The sequence below is a fragment of the Hippocampus zosterae genome, chromosome 4 (genome assembly GCF_025434085.1).
Source record: "Hippocampus zosterae strain Florida chromosome 4, ASM2543408v3, whole genome shotgun sequence".
Classification (NCBI taxonomy): Eukaryota; Metazoa; Chordata; class Actinopteri; order Syngnathiformes; family Syngnathidae; genus Hippocampus; species Hippocampus zosterae.
In genome coordinates this window covers 23,172,300-23,186,936 of record NC_067454.1, presented here as the reverse complement: position 1 = coordinate 23,186,936, position 14,637 = coordinate 23,172,300, and the positions used below count along the sequence as shown (strand labels likewise).

The 14,637-nt window shown below is 42.1% G+C and overlaps 1 protein-coding gene across 1 annotated transcript in view; it reads left to right on the top strand.

Moving 5' to 3' along the window:
- smad3a (SMAD family member 3a) overlaps positions 1 to 4,480 on the top strand; it is a 28,584-nt gene extending 24,104 nt beyond the window's left edge. Inside the window, exons 5-8 of the mRNA XM_052063228.1 lie at positions 1,300 to 1,512; positions 1,661 to 1,798; positions 2,466 to 2,610; positions 3,596 to 4,480. Of these exons, the coding sequence (XP_051919188.1) occupies positions 1,300 to 1,512; positions 1,661 to 1,798; positions 2,466 to 2,610; positions 3,596 to 3,719 (620 nt within the window). The 3' untranslated portion in view covers positions 3,720 to 4,480. The remainder of the gene's footprint in view (positions 1 to 1,299; positions 1,513 to 1,660; positions 1,799 to 2,465; positions 2,611 to 3,595) is intronic.
- Positions 4,481 to 14,637: the final 10,157 nt, after the last annotated feature.

Here is a 14,637-nt window from a genome sequence, read left to right as displayed (position 1 = left end):
ACACCAGGGGTCTTGGCAGCAAACCCCTGATGACATTGTGTCGGGCCCAGAGCAGCTTGTTTCCATACATGAAAGCAGAGGGCAAAACTTTGCAAATGACCAGAACCATAGGAATTTTTTGAAAAGTGTCATGTAATTTGACCATTTGGGACTCCATTGTCCCAACAGTGAGGCTTGAGTTTCCACTCTTTGTCTGGTAAAAGCTTCAGGGACACACCAGATGATATTGAAATGAGTGATGCAAGCTCAGTATGTTTTCCACACTCAACTGTTGGCCCTCCATGTTCATATGGTCCTCATCATTACTAAGCTTTGTTGTGGCTGCTCAGTCGCTGTCTGGACTTATTTAGCAACTTTGTGTCTTCAAGCCTGTTCTACAAGGGAATACTTTTAGCCATCTCAGATGAAAATGCAGTCAAGGGAACAATCAGCCAGCATATCACAGTCAAACAGGAGCAAAGATGAAAGATGCACTCACGAACGTGCAAGTAAAGCGAGATCAAGCAGTGTCAGATCCATTCATCCATTTTCTGAACCACTTATCCTCACAAAAGTCACTGGGGTGACGATCCTCGAGGCCTGCCAAAGCTTTAAGATTCCTGTGAAGCAGGGTTAGAGTCATTATCCATAAATGGGGAAAACGTGGAACAGCGGTGAACGTTCCAAGGAGTGGTCAACCAATAAAAATTAGCCCAAGGACACAGCGACAACTCATCCAGGAGGTCACTTGCTGGCTGCGTTGCTCCTTCAGGGCATGGGTGACTTGCTGTGATTGACGGAATCATGAATTCTGCTCTTTCCAAGAAAATGCTGAAACGCAAGATTCGGCCATCAGTTCGTGACCTGAAGTTGAAGCCCACTTTGGGTCTGCAGCAGCACAACAGTCAAAATCAAATAAAAATATGCCCAAAAAGTAAGAATTTGACAAGAGGACAAATACATTTAAATCCTATTGTTCTGATGTAGTCTTTTCAACGATTTTCTCAAGGGCAATGCAATTCATGCTTTAAACGTGACATGTAAACAAACTATGCACTCCATCTATAATCCTTCAGTCTTGTACAAATGGATCGTGCCTATTTTCTTTCTTAAGTTGGAAATGTCCCGATGTGGGGGGCGAGGCACTGATGCGTTGATGGTGCAATTTAATTCTTTTTTTCTGCCATGGTCATAAGATCAATAAAAGCAAATACGAATTCATGTCTGTTTTATCAGACCGTGTGAACAGTCAATGATTTCATCTCCCTATTTCATGCCGTTTAGTGTGGCTTGTACTGATTTCAAGTCTCTCTCTGTCAGATCTCCAGCCCGTGACATATTGCGAGCCAGCCTTCTGGTGCTCCATTTCCTACTACGAGCTAAACCAGAGGGTAGGAGAGACTTTCCACGCCTCGCAGCCCTCGCTGACGGTAGACGGTTTTACAGACCCTTCAAACTCTGAGCGTTTCTGCCTGGGCCTCTTGTCCAACGTCAACCGCAATGCTGCAGTGGAGCTAACGCGCAGACACATCGGTAGGCATCCCCGCTCTGGATCACCTTGTTTTTGCCGCCACTCTGTTAAGAGACCGTTCACATTTGACACTCTATCACTACGTTGGCTGCGCATATCTGCTTGCCGCTATTTGCCTGAGGACTTAGCCGCTCCTTTTTGCCTTTCAAGGTCGCGGAGTGCGACTCTATTACATAGGGGGAGAGGTATTCGCAGAGTGTCTCAGCGACAGCGCCATCTTCGTGCAGAGCCCCAACTGTAACCAGCGCTATGGTTGGCACCCCGCCACTGTCTGCAAGATCCCTCCAGGTGAGACCAGGACATAGGGCATTTTTAATAAAGAATCAAGGAGAAAAAATGGGTTTATTGCCACGGTATCAATTGTATTAAAATGGATACAGTCTTTTTTTTTTCCTTAGTTGATAAATGGTCATTCACATGAATGAACATGAATTATTTTTGCTGTAATATTATTACTTTAGCATCGGCATGACAAATAAGCACAAAAAAAATCAAGAAACAAAACGTTTTCATCACAATTTAGGGGAAAATACGGTATATTGTCCAGAAAATGTGCTATTGTGACCAGCCAAAGTGGTAGCGTACTGCAGTCGCATGTACTGTGTTGGCATCTGAGCTAAGGCCCCTTTGTGTGTTCTCACTTCCTCCCACATTCCAAAAACATGCATGTCAAGTTAGTTGACGACTCTCTCAACAGTTCATGAAATGTCGCTTAGTGGATTTCTAACCCACCATGACTAAACAAAACAAAAAACTAGCTTGCATTTTATACCGTGCATGTTGTGGTGAATTATCAGAGAATTTCTCCAATAATGCATAGTTTAGCATTATTTTTGAGCATCAAATACATTGCAAAACTTTCCATTCATGCGCCTGACTGTGCGCGGCCCCGAGGCAAGACTCGGTTGTGTCGTTTTCAACTCACGTCACTTTCAACTCATGTCGTTTCTGTTAGGATGCAATCTGAAGATCTTCAACAACCAGGAGTTTGCTGCACTGCTGGCGCAGTCGGTCAACCAGGGTTTTGAGGCCGTTTACCAGCTCACCAGGATGTGCACCATTCGCATGAGCTTTGTTAAGGGCTGGGGGGCCGAGTACAGGTAAGTTGCAGCGCATTTGGTGGGCAAGGACGCGTTTGGCAATTAAATATTATCTGAATGCACTCCATTAGGTTGTTAATTAAAAAGGAAAATACATGTGATGTGAGCCTCAATTTAGTCAATGAGGAGAAGAGTCAAGAGCCAACTAAACTGTATGTTTAATGTAAGTTTAATATGGGATTTAGGGGGGGGGTCTTTTATTCGTTTTGTCTGAGATTTGAATATGCATTTGGATAATCTAGTCCCCTCAAAACCCTGAGATAAGCTGCGTTCAGAATCTTTCACTGATTCCCTACTCCTTGGTCACTTTATGTGGATTTCTATGAAGTGGACTCTTATGGTTCACAAATAAAGTCTATGTCAAGGACATGGCAGTACCTCAGTGGCTCCATGGATCTCTTACTTGACTTCAGCGACAATGAATCGGAGTGAGCCCTGGCCCAGAGGCCATGCCCCCCCCCCGCCCTCCACCCCCACCCCTCCGCTCTCAAGACGTCCTCTGGCTTCCCTCAACCGAGGCCGGCCTCAGCTGGCACGCCAGGCTATTTACAAACACACATGGACTGTGTCAAACAGAGATGTCAGACTTTCCCTCTTCTGCCCCCTCCCAGTTTTCCGCACAGTCTGACTCACCCACCGATAGTAAGAATGATTAGCGTCCACGGGGGAGAAGCCATTGCGCCGAGAGTGGCGGCGTTCCAGCTCTGTCATGTGGAGACACTTAAAACAGGATACTAAGCCAGCCAATACCTCCCACTTCTCCACCCCAACCCACACCTCGCTATTGCTTTCTCCAGCAGAATGATTGAAATCTTCTGGGCTCCGGGTCGACTCTCTAAATTTATTGAGAATACAAAATGGCGATGAGCATATTTACGAGTAGTTAATGTATTGTTTTGTTATTCTGGTGTCATCTCCTCTGCCAGAGTCGTAAACATCTTCTGACGTTCATCATTCATCCAAATGTTGCCGGATGTATTTGCAGGCGACAGACGGTGACCAGCACCCCCTGCTGGATCGAACTGCACCTGAACGGCCCGTTGCAGTGGCTGGACAAGGTGCTCACGCAGATGGGCTCACCCAGCATCCGCTGCTCCAGCGTCTCCTAGGTAACCTCTCCGGCGTCTATGCGAGTGACTGAAAACAACAAGATGATCCTTCAGTGACCCGCGAGCCCATTCTTCTTCCCCGCCAGCTATCAATAGCACTTTTTAAAGACAGGACATGTTTGATTTTTATGTGGCAAAAAAAGGGGACAAGTGCATTAAAACGAGACCATGTTCGTATGAACTCTGCTTGTCGATTGTTCTTGTCACATCTCAATGAGGGGGTGTTTTTCTTGTTCAATTAAGAGATTCATATATTGCTTTTGAAATTATTTTTATGTTGTACATACAGTGTCACATTGTGTTGTTAGATCTTGTTTAACCTCCTATCATTTGATGACCCGACCTTTAAAAAAAAAAAAATCAAACAGTTCCCTGGTGTCTTAAAGGCATGCTTTCAACCAAATACCTAAAGGAAATTTGGAACTGATGATCTGCACCACACATTGACATTAATCAAACTCTTCCCTGAGATAGGCGGCTGGCCAGAGAGTGGCCGCGGGCCGACACATTGCTCCGCTCCTGCTGTTCATTCAGCCTTTGCTACAGACACTCCTAGTTTACGTCACAAAATCTCTTGTTTTTCTTATTGTTCGCGCATGTATTGTTGCATAGCTGACGTGTAACAAGCACCCTCAATAAGGAGACCAAAGACATCTCACATGCTCAACATTTGCATTTGTTTGGAAATCAATCTGAGGAGACAGTGTGGTTGTTTACCTACTTTATATTCACGATTAAACTCTCAGGATTGTAAAAAAAAAGTCAACAACAACAATAGCCTAAATGCATACAGAAAAGAGGAGGAAAGACCAATGTGACACATAATAACTTCTATTTTTCTAGTTCCGAAACTTTTTCTCCATGCAGCTTTTGATAAAGGGAAAAGTTTAGATGGAGGCATGTAAATAATAATAGCTCCGCTCAATCTTTATTTTTAGTATCTAGTTCATATTATTGTTTTTGACCATTTACCTTTATAATGTTGATGATTTTTTTGTCAAAAGGTGATCAAAGAGGGATGAAAGAATATTCAGTCTTAGCTTTGGGCCTGGCAGGGGGCACGTTTATTCCTAAACTAAAGACTCTACTACCAGGACATGGACAAGATGCAAAATCTTCTTACATTGCAGTTGTTTCCCTAAATCCGGCTTTGATCTTAATGCCTGCCCAGTGGTGCTAATATTTAACATTACTGCTATGTAAAGCAAGTGTGGTGACACTAACAAATGAGTGACGACTGGCAAACCCTTCAAATGTTCAATTTGTTTCAGAAAAGTAGCATCTACCAGTCTGAGACCTTTTTGTAATGTTTCTGAGCGCCTCATTGCAAGTCCTTAAAGGGCTCTTATCAGGCCCGTCGTCTGAGAAGTATTCTTCTACACTCTTGAATAACTGTGTCTGTGCTTTTTCAAATTGCTCACTTTATTAATTCGTCTCTATTAGTTGTGATTTTGCATCGTTTTGGATGTCTGGTATACACTTGTGGTTTTTTCGTTTCTCCTGTCTATAAAATGATGTGCTGCCTTGTACGTTTCATTTGTGATTCTTGACATGTGCACTGATCTAAAATACGACATGAGTCTTGTATAACCATGCGCAGAGTACACGCACACCTGTATCTATAACCGGACCTAATTTGGCAGACGACTCCCCTTTAGATCAAAGTCCTGTTTCAAAAAGTGCATTGATCATCCTGTAAAAGTTTTGAGTGCCCACAATTTTCATTTTAAAACTGTTGAATATTTACGTCAGTGTCCTTCTGGTGTATTTGGTACCTGGATGGTTGGTTACCCGACTTAATCAACCTTGTAGAACCGCTTCTTCATGTGTCATGTCACAACTATATGCAATAGAAAGCATATTATAACAGCAACATCATCTTGAGCATTTCACAACCAAACACTTGTCAACAGCAAATTTTAATTGGAAATGGATTGACGTGTCCCAAAATGTGTTTCTGACGTGAATTTCCCAAAATGTTTTTACTTTTTTTTTTCTAGCTCAGCCGCTTTTTTCAAATTTATTTTTCTTCTTTCTTTCTTTATTTTAATTTGGACCAAGAAAAGCTCGCGCAATTCAGATTTTAGCATGTGTTTTTAATTCATAGCTGTGATGTTTCCAGTGGGGAAAAAAAAAATCCGCCTGATGCTGAACCTCACAAATATAACTCATAAAGTACATTATATAATAATAAATATTATATCATGATGAAAACCTGATGTGTTAGGGAAAAACACAGAGCTACGAATCAACACCAATTTTTTTAAGGTGTTAAGTTTAGTTACGTCTCCATTCAAAAAATGTGTACAAATTTGTTCACCCGCGTAATCAGCTGATAGTGTTTCAGCCAGCAGAAAATGCCTTGCTGGCTTTATAATGAAATAAAATGTGTTTCCCACGTCATTAAGCTCAATAAGAATGGCAAGAAGAGTTAGTAATAACTTCAAAACAAGAGCTTGGTATCTTCAAATAAAAGACTTGCTTGCTCATTGTATTTTCTCTGTTTGTGTGGCCTGTGGCACCATGTTGCCCCTCACAGGTCAGTCTTTGGACTGCAAATGACATCTGCTTTGGGAGAGGAGACTACAGATTGTCTATGGCACAGGTGTCAAACTCAAGGCCTGGGGGCCTGGTTTGGCCCACCACATCATTTATGTGGCCTGTGAAATAAAAATCAAACATGTCAGCTTCAATGATGCTTGCTAAAATCTCTACCAAAATGTTCAATTCCCACATGTAGTAAATAAGAGCTACCTATTGTAAACATTGTCTTGTTACCAAATCCCTCATGATAGTAATTTAAACAATAGTAGAATAAACTGGGATTACGGTATTGACTTCTTGATATGTTTTCAGTCATAACGACCCACTGTGCGAAATGGAAAGTAAAATGTGGCCCGTGACAAAAATGAGTTTGACACCCCTGTTCTATGGAGATAATGAGCTTGTGTGAGCCTCTGAGGTATGCTGTGTTCTGCTGGTCATGGAAGACGCTACACGCTATGAACGCAATAAGCATACCCTTTCTTATTTTATCTCATTAAGGTTGGAGTCTCGCACATCTTAAAACTGAGTCCGCATGTACAAAGTAGACAGTCAAGTTACAATTAAAAGAAAAAAAACTTAGTTTATGTTGAAGCTCAATCGAAGGAATGATATGCTCTTTGTTTGTCGACCTTTCAGGTTTTTGTGATCTGCCTGCTTGAATTGCAGTCCTGAGATTTCCGTGGCCCCAGAGGCTAGTTTGGCAGCAAATAGAAACAATAATTACAGGCCCAGAGCATGCAGACACTCTTCTTTCTTTACTTGCTGCTGTGTTGCAGACTAATGAAAAAGCATATCCATTCTTCATGTCACAGACGCACCGCAGGGGTTAGAATATGAATGCAGACTTTGTTCTGATGCCCCCAGGGTAAGAGCGGCTGCACCCCCTTCCAAACCACTTTAGTGTGGGGCGCAAATAGTTGGGCTGCTTGAGAGAACAGAAAAAAAAGGTTGCACAGCTCCAAAGGTGAATGAACTCTGTTTAACATTACAATATAAGTGATATTTTAATAAGCATGGCTTCACTTTGTTTTAATTAAAGTGGGTAAAGAATGTGATCTTGTCTTTGCAGAGAGAGATTAATTAAGTATGCAGCGAGTTAAGCTTGCTTACTCAACTCAAAAGAACATCAAATAGCTGCACCTCTGGTTCTGGCCAGAAAAAAAAGAGATCAAAATATAAATGCTACACACTGACCTCTGCTGGCTGTGAAAATAAATCTTCCTGGAGCACTCCTACTATATTCGTCCTGAATATACAGGACAATGAAAAATAATTTGTCCCCTCTAAAATTCTCTCTCTCTCTCTCTCTCTCTCTCTCTCTCTCTCTCTCTCTCTTTCTCTCTCTCTCTCTCTCAAACATTGAAACTGCATTTTGTGTTTTCTTGAATTAATATTTGAATTTGTTTGACGATGGGAAATATGTGAGAAAAGTGTGCCAAACATGCACCCCAAAATAATTAAGGAATCAGCATTGGGGCCAACTTATTGTATTCATTTATTTTTCATTGCAGTCCTGACAGAACGATCAAGATTTATCACACATTTTCCCGCGTCTCCATTTGGACATGCAACAACTTGTCACAACAGCATGCAGTTCGATTTTTGGGGGTGAAATTCAGTGACAGTCACACATATTGAAGATATTCCACGTTCTATAATTTCATTGCTTGCACTAAATGAATATGGACCGAATCAGAGCGCTCTTCACCATCATTTATCACTGCAACGTTGAGGAGTGACCACGGGCCTATGTTGGTGGCCTGTGTGTGTGTGTGTGCGCGCGCCTATGTGATTACAACTGATTGTGATGAAGTGATTACATGTGCATGGCATGTTTCCGGCAGTCTGTTGAATCGATAGAAATAAAGTGGGCACAAAGATAAACGATATTAGCACACTGTCGACGTGATGGTCACTGATAATGGCAGTCAGGGACGAGATTATCTCTTTCTCAACTCTTTCTTTTTTGTTCTCTGCTTACTTCTCCAGCATCAAAACTATATAAGGAGCGTAAAAATGTCCAGTGATTGACTGGTCACAAGTCACTGGGAAACGGTCCATTTCCCCAAAAGCCTGAACACGATACGCGGCATCGAAAAAAAGTGCACGTATTTTGTTGTCTTTTCAAGGATGAGGGTTTTCTGTGAATCAAACCTGAAACTTAATACTGTGAGCATCAGAGCTAACTGCTCTTCCTCTACAGTTCACATAATATATTTACAATATTTATTTGTAGTTTTTCTGATTGACTGTAATGATAGTAATAATAATTACTACTATTATTATTATTATAATGCTGTTCTCATTGTATGTAGTCGCTGATGGTGTAGTGGTACACTCGCCTGTCTTCCAACTCTGTGATGTGGGTGTGAATGTTTTTATTTTGCCTCTGTCTGTGCCCTGCGACTTAGTGGTGACCAGTTCAGGGTGTAGTCCACCTCTCACCCCCCCCCCCCCCCCCCCATCCCAGAACTCTGTTCATAATAAGCGGTGTTGAAAATGGGTGGATGGATGAATAATCTCATATAGGGAGATCACATTACAAGTACCCAATTCAGCCGTGTCTTTTCTATCGCCCTTTGTCCTCATTAGGGTTGCAGATGAGCTGGAGCCTATCCTAATTGACTTGCGAAAATACAGACCCGAGCAAGAAATCAACAATGAATTGTGATGAGAAGCACTCACAGGGTGTGCAATCATGAGAGCAATTCAATGAGAACAAAAACAGAGGAAAGAATGCGGTCGCAAAAGAAACATATACTTACTGACATCCATGGGCTGTCAGCACTCTGATTAATGGTGGTTGGAATCCGCGCTTGGTGAAAAGGTGTTGTTGAGGTGGAGAGAGAGCCACGTACTGAACCAGAACTAATAGCGTTCAACTTGAACAAGCTGTCTCGCCTGCTGCCAGCGCAACACCAGGCTGGAAGAAAGGAGCAAATAAGAAAAGTTGAGAACAAAAAAAGCATATACGGACAATATTTCAACTTGGATGCACAGGTGTCTGCCGACTTTGCCTTTGTTACCCCAAACTTAGCATTGCTACCGTATATCAGTTCAGTAGTGTATATTGAGCACTGTACCAAAACTCCATCACCATGCTCAGGAAATATTGCTACCTGTGTGTGTGTGTGTGTGTGTGTGTGTGAGGTGCAGGGTTCGATTACGGCTCCGGCCTTACTGTGTGAAGTTTGCATGTTGTCCCCGTGCCTGTGTAGGTCTTCTTCGGGTACTCCGATTTCCTCTCATGTTCCAAAAACTTAATGTAACACTCTAAATTGTCCGTAGGTGTGGGTGCGGATGGTGGTTTTTCTCTGTGTGCCTTGCGATTGGCTGGCAACAGGTTCGGGGTATCCCCCACCTCCTGCCCAAAGACAGCTGGGGATCAGATCAGAAAATGCATAGATATACATGTTCACATTTAATAAGATAAGATATCCTTTATTCGTCCCACACTGGGGAAATTTACAGCCTCCAGCAGCAAGAATGTATGTAGAAAGAAGAGAGAAGAAAGAGAAAAAAAATCAACAAACATCTTTCAATTAAATGCAATATGAACACAAAATGGATAAATCGCCGTACTATTTACAATTTCCTTCACATCATTTAATTATTATTATTATTATGATTGTTATTTTTTATTCATCAGCCTGACAGCAGTCGGTAGGAACGAGCGTCGGTATCTCTCCTTCTTGCAGCGCGGGTGTAACAGTCTCTGGCTGAAGGAGCTACCAAGTGCTGTCAGGGCGGGCTGGAGGGGGGTATGCATCAGACAAGAAAATTGAAAAGAAAATGCATAATCACATAAATGGCGAGATTCATATGCAGTGTTTCTCGTGTTGACAGCCTTCTCAGAGTGGCCATCAACTGAACACACAAAACATTTAATAACCCGTGTTTGCCTGCTGAACTCTGCGAAACAAAAACTAAAATGTCTGTTTTTATGGAGTCGGTGTCGTATTAGCCAATAACATCATTCTGTCATCTTTGCTTTTGCTCAGGGCGATAGCGAGTCCAACAGCTGGGACATAATGAAGCTTTCAGGCACTTGTTCTCCCCTTGTGTAGTGCCAGCCTCTGCCGGCTTCTGCCACATGTTCCATCATTTCACTCCAAAGTCCCTGCTGCCAAAAGAAAAAGGGATGTTTGCCAGCACACTGGATACCTGCGACTTCCACACTGGATTAGTGCCTCTGGGGTGGATCGTTGGGTTAATTGCTTGTTTCCTGTTTATTGGCAGGATTCTGTTATGTCATGATGTGGAAAATCATGTTTGCTCAAACATTTGAATTGATTTGGAAGGTAAGAATATGTTTGAAAGGAAATATACAGTTAAATATGCCAGGACCGCAAAGGGCTGGATAACGCATCTGTTTTGATCCAGGGAAAGTTAGAGTGCATAACACTATTAGACCGGGAAAGATGAACAAATGAATCGCAGAAGATGAGTTGGAAAAACCGAAAGGTGTCAGGAAAATGAAGTTCTGATTCCTGAGATTGACCTGCACTCCAAAAGCCTCTTTGACATAACTTATCCTGCAAAATAAATAGAGTACTGCGAAAAGTGAATACTTGTAATGCCCATGAAATATTTCTGGATGGACTTTTCACCATTCCGTATGAGTAGCGTTTATACGGAACATCAGCCTGGAAAAAAGGGAGTGAAAAGAGTGACAGTTGGACATCTTGTTTTGTTGATAAAAGCTGTGAGATGAGATTATGCAGATCATAAGAATCTAAAATACTGTACGTTGCTGCAACTCCACGTAGACAGCTTGAAAATACAACAAGTGGTTGTCTCTGAGGCCAAAGAGTTTTTGGATGGATGGAAATGGGATTGGAACATTGGAGCAGCGTGTATGGCATTATCTGTTCTCTGATATTAAATTATCACTTTGCTGCTCTAAGACAAAGCAAGAGTTCAGTGGTTGGGAGGGGGGTCGAGTTGCATGAGGCTGACAAAAACTGTCTCTTCATGTGTGTAGAGATCCAGACTACCGCAGCATTTCGTGAAATATAGAATATATGGCAATATACCCTATTTGAAATACTCTCTCGGCATGTTTTGCATTGATGACGCTTCATGTTAAAATGTCTTTCAAATAATACAAACGCATAGAATATAATGAGAGCGAACAAGAACAAAGGATGACACAAAAATATTGTACAATCCTTAAATTCGTTAAACAAATCCCATTTGCCTTCCCAGACTAACAAATGCCAAAAAGAAAGATTAGAGCACGTTTTCAATACAAATAAGGCTCTGCTAAAATTGACTACTTATTGATTTGTTGATTGTTTTATTCGTTTTCTATTAAATTTACATAAACTAAATAAGTGTACTACTAGCGAGTGGTTGTTAGCGGAATTACATCCAGTATAACCAAGCGTTAACTGGAGCTGGAACCCGCGATGGGACGGATGGGTGAGGTGGTACATTTAAAGAGTTCAAACAATGTGTTTGAACATGTTCACTTCATGTCGACCTTTTGGAAATGAGCTCCTAGCCGCTTCACTTAAAAAAAAGTCTTTGTCTGTCTGCCGGTCAGATAACAGAGAGAATAAAGCGTTTTAGAAACATGTGGGAGGAGGTTCTGAAAATTGCCTTCATTGTAATCGCATAAAAGTCTTAATGGGAAAGCTCCCATTCGGGGCATGGTAAAACTGAACTGGTTCTGGAACCGGTAGATTGGGGAAATGGCTCTTGAGGCTGCATTTCACCCCTGATCCCTGATCGTGCTTGTAGCTGGTTTAAGGTCTACAAGAGTATTTTCTGTCACCAAATTGTCAGCTGCCCAGGGGACGTGGAAAAGAAAACGCCTTTGGCACACCCGGCATAGCATAGGGTGGTCTGCAAAATTCCCCAAAACGGAAAATTTGACTTGTCCCGGCACGAAAAAGAACATGCGCCATTTTTTGCACCGAGTACACGTGTGCCTGTCAACCAAAACAGAGCCCGATTTCACTTGAAGAGTCCAAGAGTTCACTCAGCCATACTGCACATTTTGCACCTGACTTTAATTCTTAAAATAAAATGTTAAAAAAAAACTAGGATAGTTGATAATTTAGTTAGGATTCACTGCGTGTTGCTGCTCATTAATTAAATCGTTTCATTTATGCTTCACTCATACCCCATTTACACGGTAGATGTGGAACATTGTCAAAAAGTGCTTTATTTTGAAGTAAATGAGGACATCTCTGAAGTCTATCTCATCACTGATCCGTGGACATTTAGACATTAAACATCTGGAAATTGGCTTCTATGGCAACATGGCTTTGCCATCATCCTCCCATCATTAGGTTTCTCTACTGCCCCGGGGGTTCATAATGTCGTTATCTTACGTTAAAAGCGCACTATAGTCACGTTACGTGACGGCTCGCGACTACTTTATTGAAGCAGCCTGCCATGCGGCGTGCTTGTCCTATTCCATGGACACCACAGGGAAAATAGGCCTGATGAGAGCACGGGCTTGATGACAGGCGGTTTAACATTTCTTGCGTCAAACATCATTGAATTTGGGGATTAGGCAAATAAATAGCATCACCGCAGTAAGCTGGAGAAGCTGTGTTGCAATGCTATGCGCTCGAATTGGGCTGTTTGAGAGCTAACACTATGCCAGGTTGCCTGCGTGCGCATTAGTCCCGGTACTTGTTCACGCGCGATTTTAGATGCGGACTCGGTTCATTGTATTTCCCGCTTACATTTTTCGATACAGACTTTCAAAAAATGCGCCATCCGAGCACCGGTTTTAATCGAATGTGCAGTCAAAATGATTAGCCACAATGTCTTAAATAATGTCGTTGTAATTACAAACAGATGGGAGGCTTTATTTGCACTTAAGGCGGCTATGTGCATGGGAAATGCTGTGTGAAGAAGAATAATTAAGAAGTTAGAGTCTTGTTTTTTCCAAGTTGCCGTTAAATAATTAACACGGTGATGTAAATTTGTTTTAAATTAACTATACGGCTATATTAATACTTTGATTGCAGCCTTTAGGCCTTCGGGGTGACAAGAAATAGTTCATTATTGAGAGTTCGGTTGGAGGCTTTCTGGAGGGAAACTACTATGGTGCAATCGCATCATGCCTCGGTGCTTTGTTACCTAAGGGCCCATTGGGGAGACGGTAAGTCGAGGAGCAGCCGTTATAGCCTGCACCCCCAACTGGAGTGTTTGGGGGGATTACGAGCTCCTACTTTAAGTGAATGAGGGTCCAAGTAGTGCTTTTACACTGCCTTCAACTCACCACTCCAAGTGTAAAGTTTTTTTCATTTAATGTGCATTCAATGTATGTTGTGGCATTCCTTTTCAGGTTTGCAGCACATGCCAGTTGTGATCCCATAACATCCATCTATCCATCCATTTTCCAATCCGCTTTATCCTCATGAAGGTCGCAGGTGTGCTGAAGCCTATCCCGGCTGTCTTCGGGCAGTAGGCGGGGGACACCCTGAACTAGTTGCCAGCCAAATCCAGGGCACACAGACACGAACAACCATCCATGCCCACACTCACACCTAGGGATAATTTAGAGTGTTCCATTAACCCGCCATGCATGTTTTTGGCATGTGGGAGGAAACCGGAGTACCCGGAGAAAACCCACGCAGGTACAGGGAGAACATGCAAACTCCACACAGGAAGGCCGGGGCCATAATCGAACCCTGTACCTCTGCACCGTGAAGCTGACGTGCTAACCAGTCAGCTACCATGCCGCCACCCCATAATCTGTGGTGCACAATATATTTAATCGCACCAGAAAATCGTTGAGTTCAATATGCTTGTGTCCAAGTCTCTGCCATCTAAGATCTTTTCTGCAGTGCTCTTTTTCTACAGAAGAGGTCGCGAGAGGCTACACTTGCACGATTTGATGTCATTCTAAGGCCCGGCTTCAATATTAATTCACGGCTGAGCGACAGAAACATATATCCTGAATGATGTGATTACATTTTTTTGTGAGAAAGTAACACACACTTATTAGATAATTAGCGATACATTTCTGAGCCGAGTTTTAGCATGTTGAAAAGTATAACATTTTCAACAGTCACACTGGGTTGGATTCAAATGAAGTGTATTTCAAAAAAATGAAAACGTGTATTTTAAATGTCCTCACAATACTGTTTTGTGAATAAAATACAACAAGGCTAACTTGAAATATTTGCATTTAACGACCTTAAACTGATTTTAATGCAGTCAAATACATGAAAACCGTATAAAAAGAATTTAAAATCAACCCAATATTGTGATGTTCAACCACTTGAGAAAGAAGTCAAAATAAAAACAAGCTGAAATATGTCAAATGAAACTGATCAGGAGCAGTTACCCACGGTGGATAGAAAATGTCTGAACACCGCTGTTCAAATTCCAGGATCTGCCACCA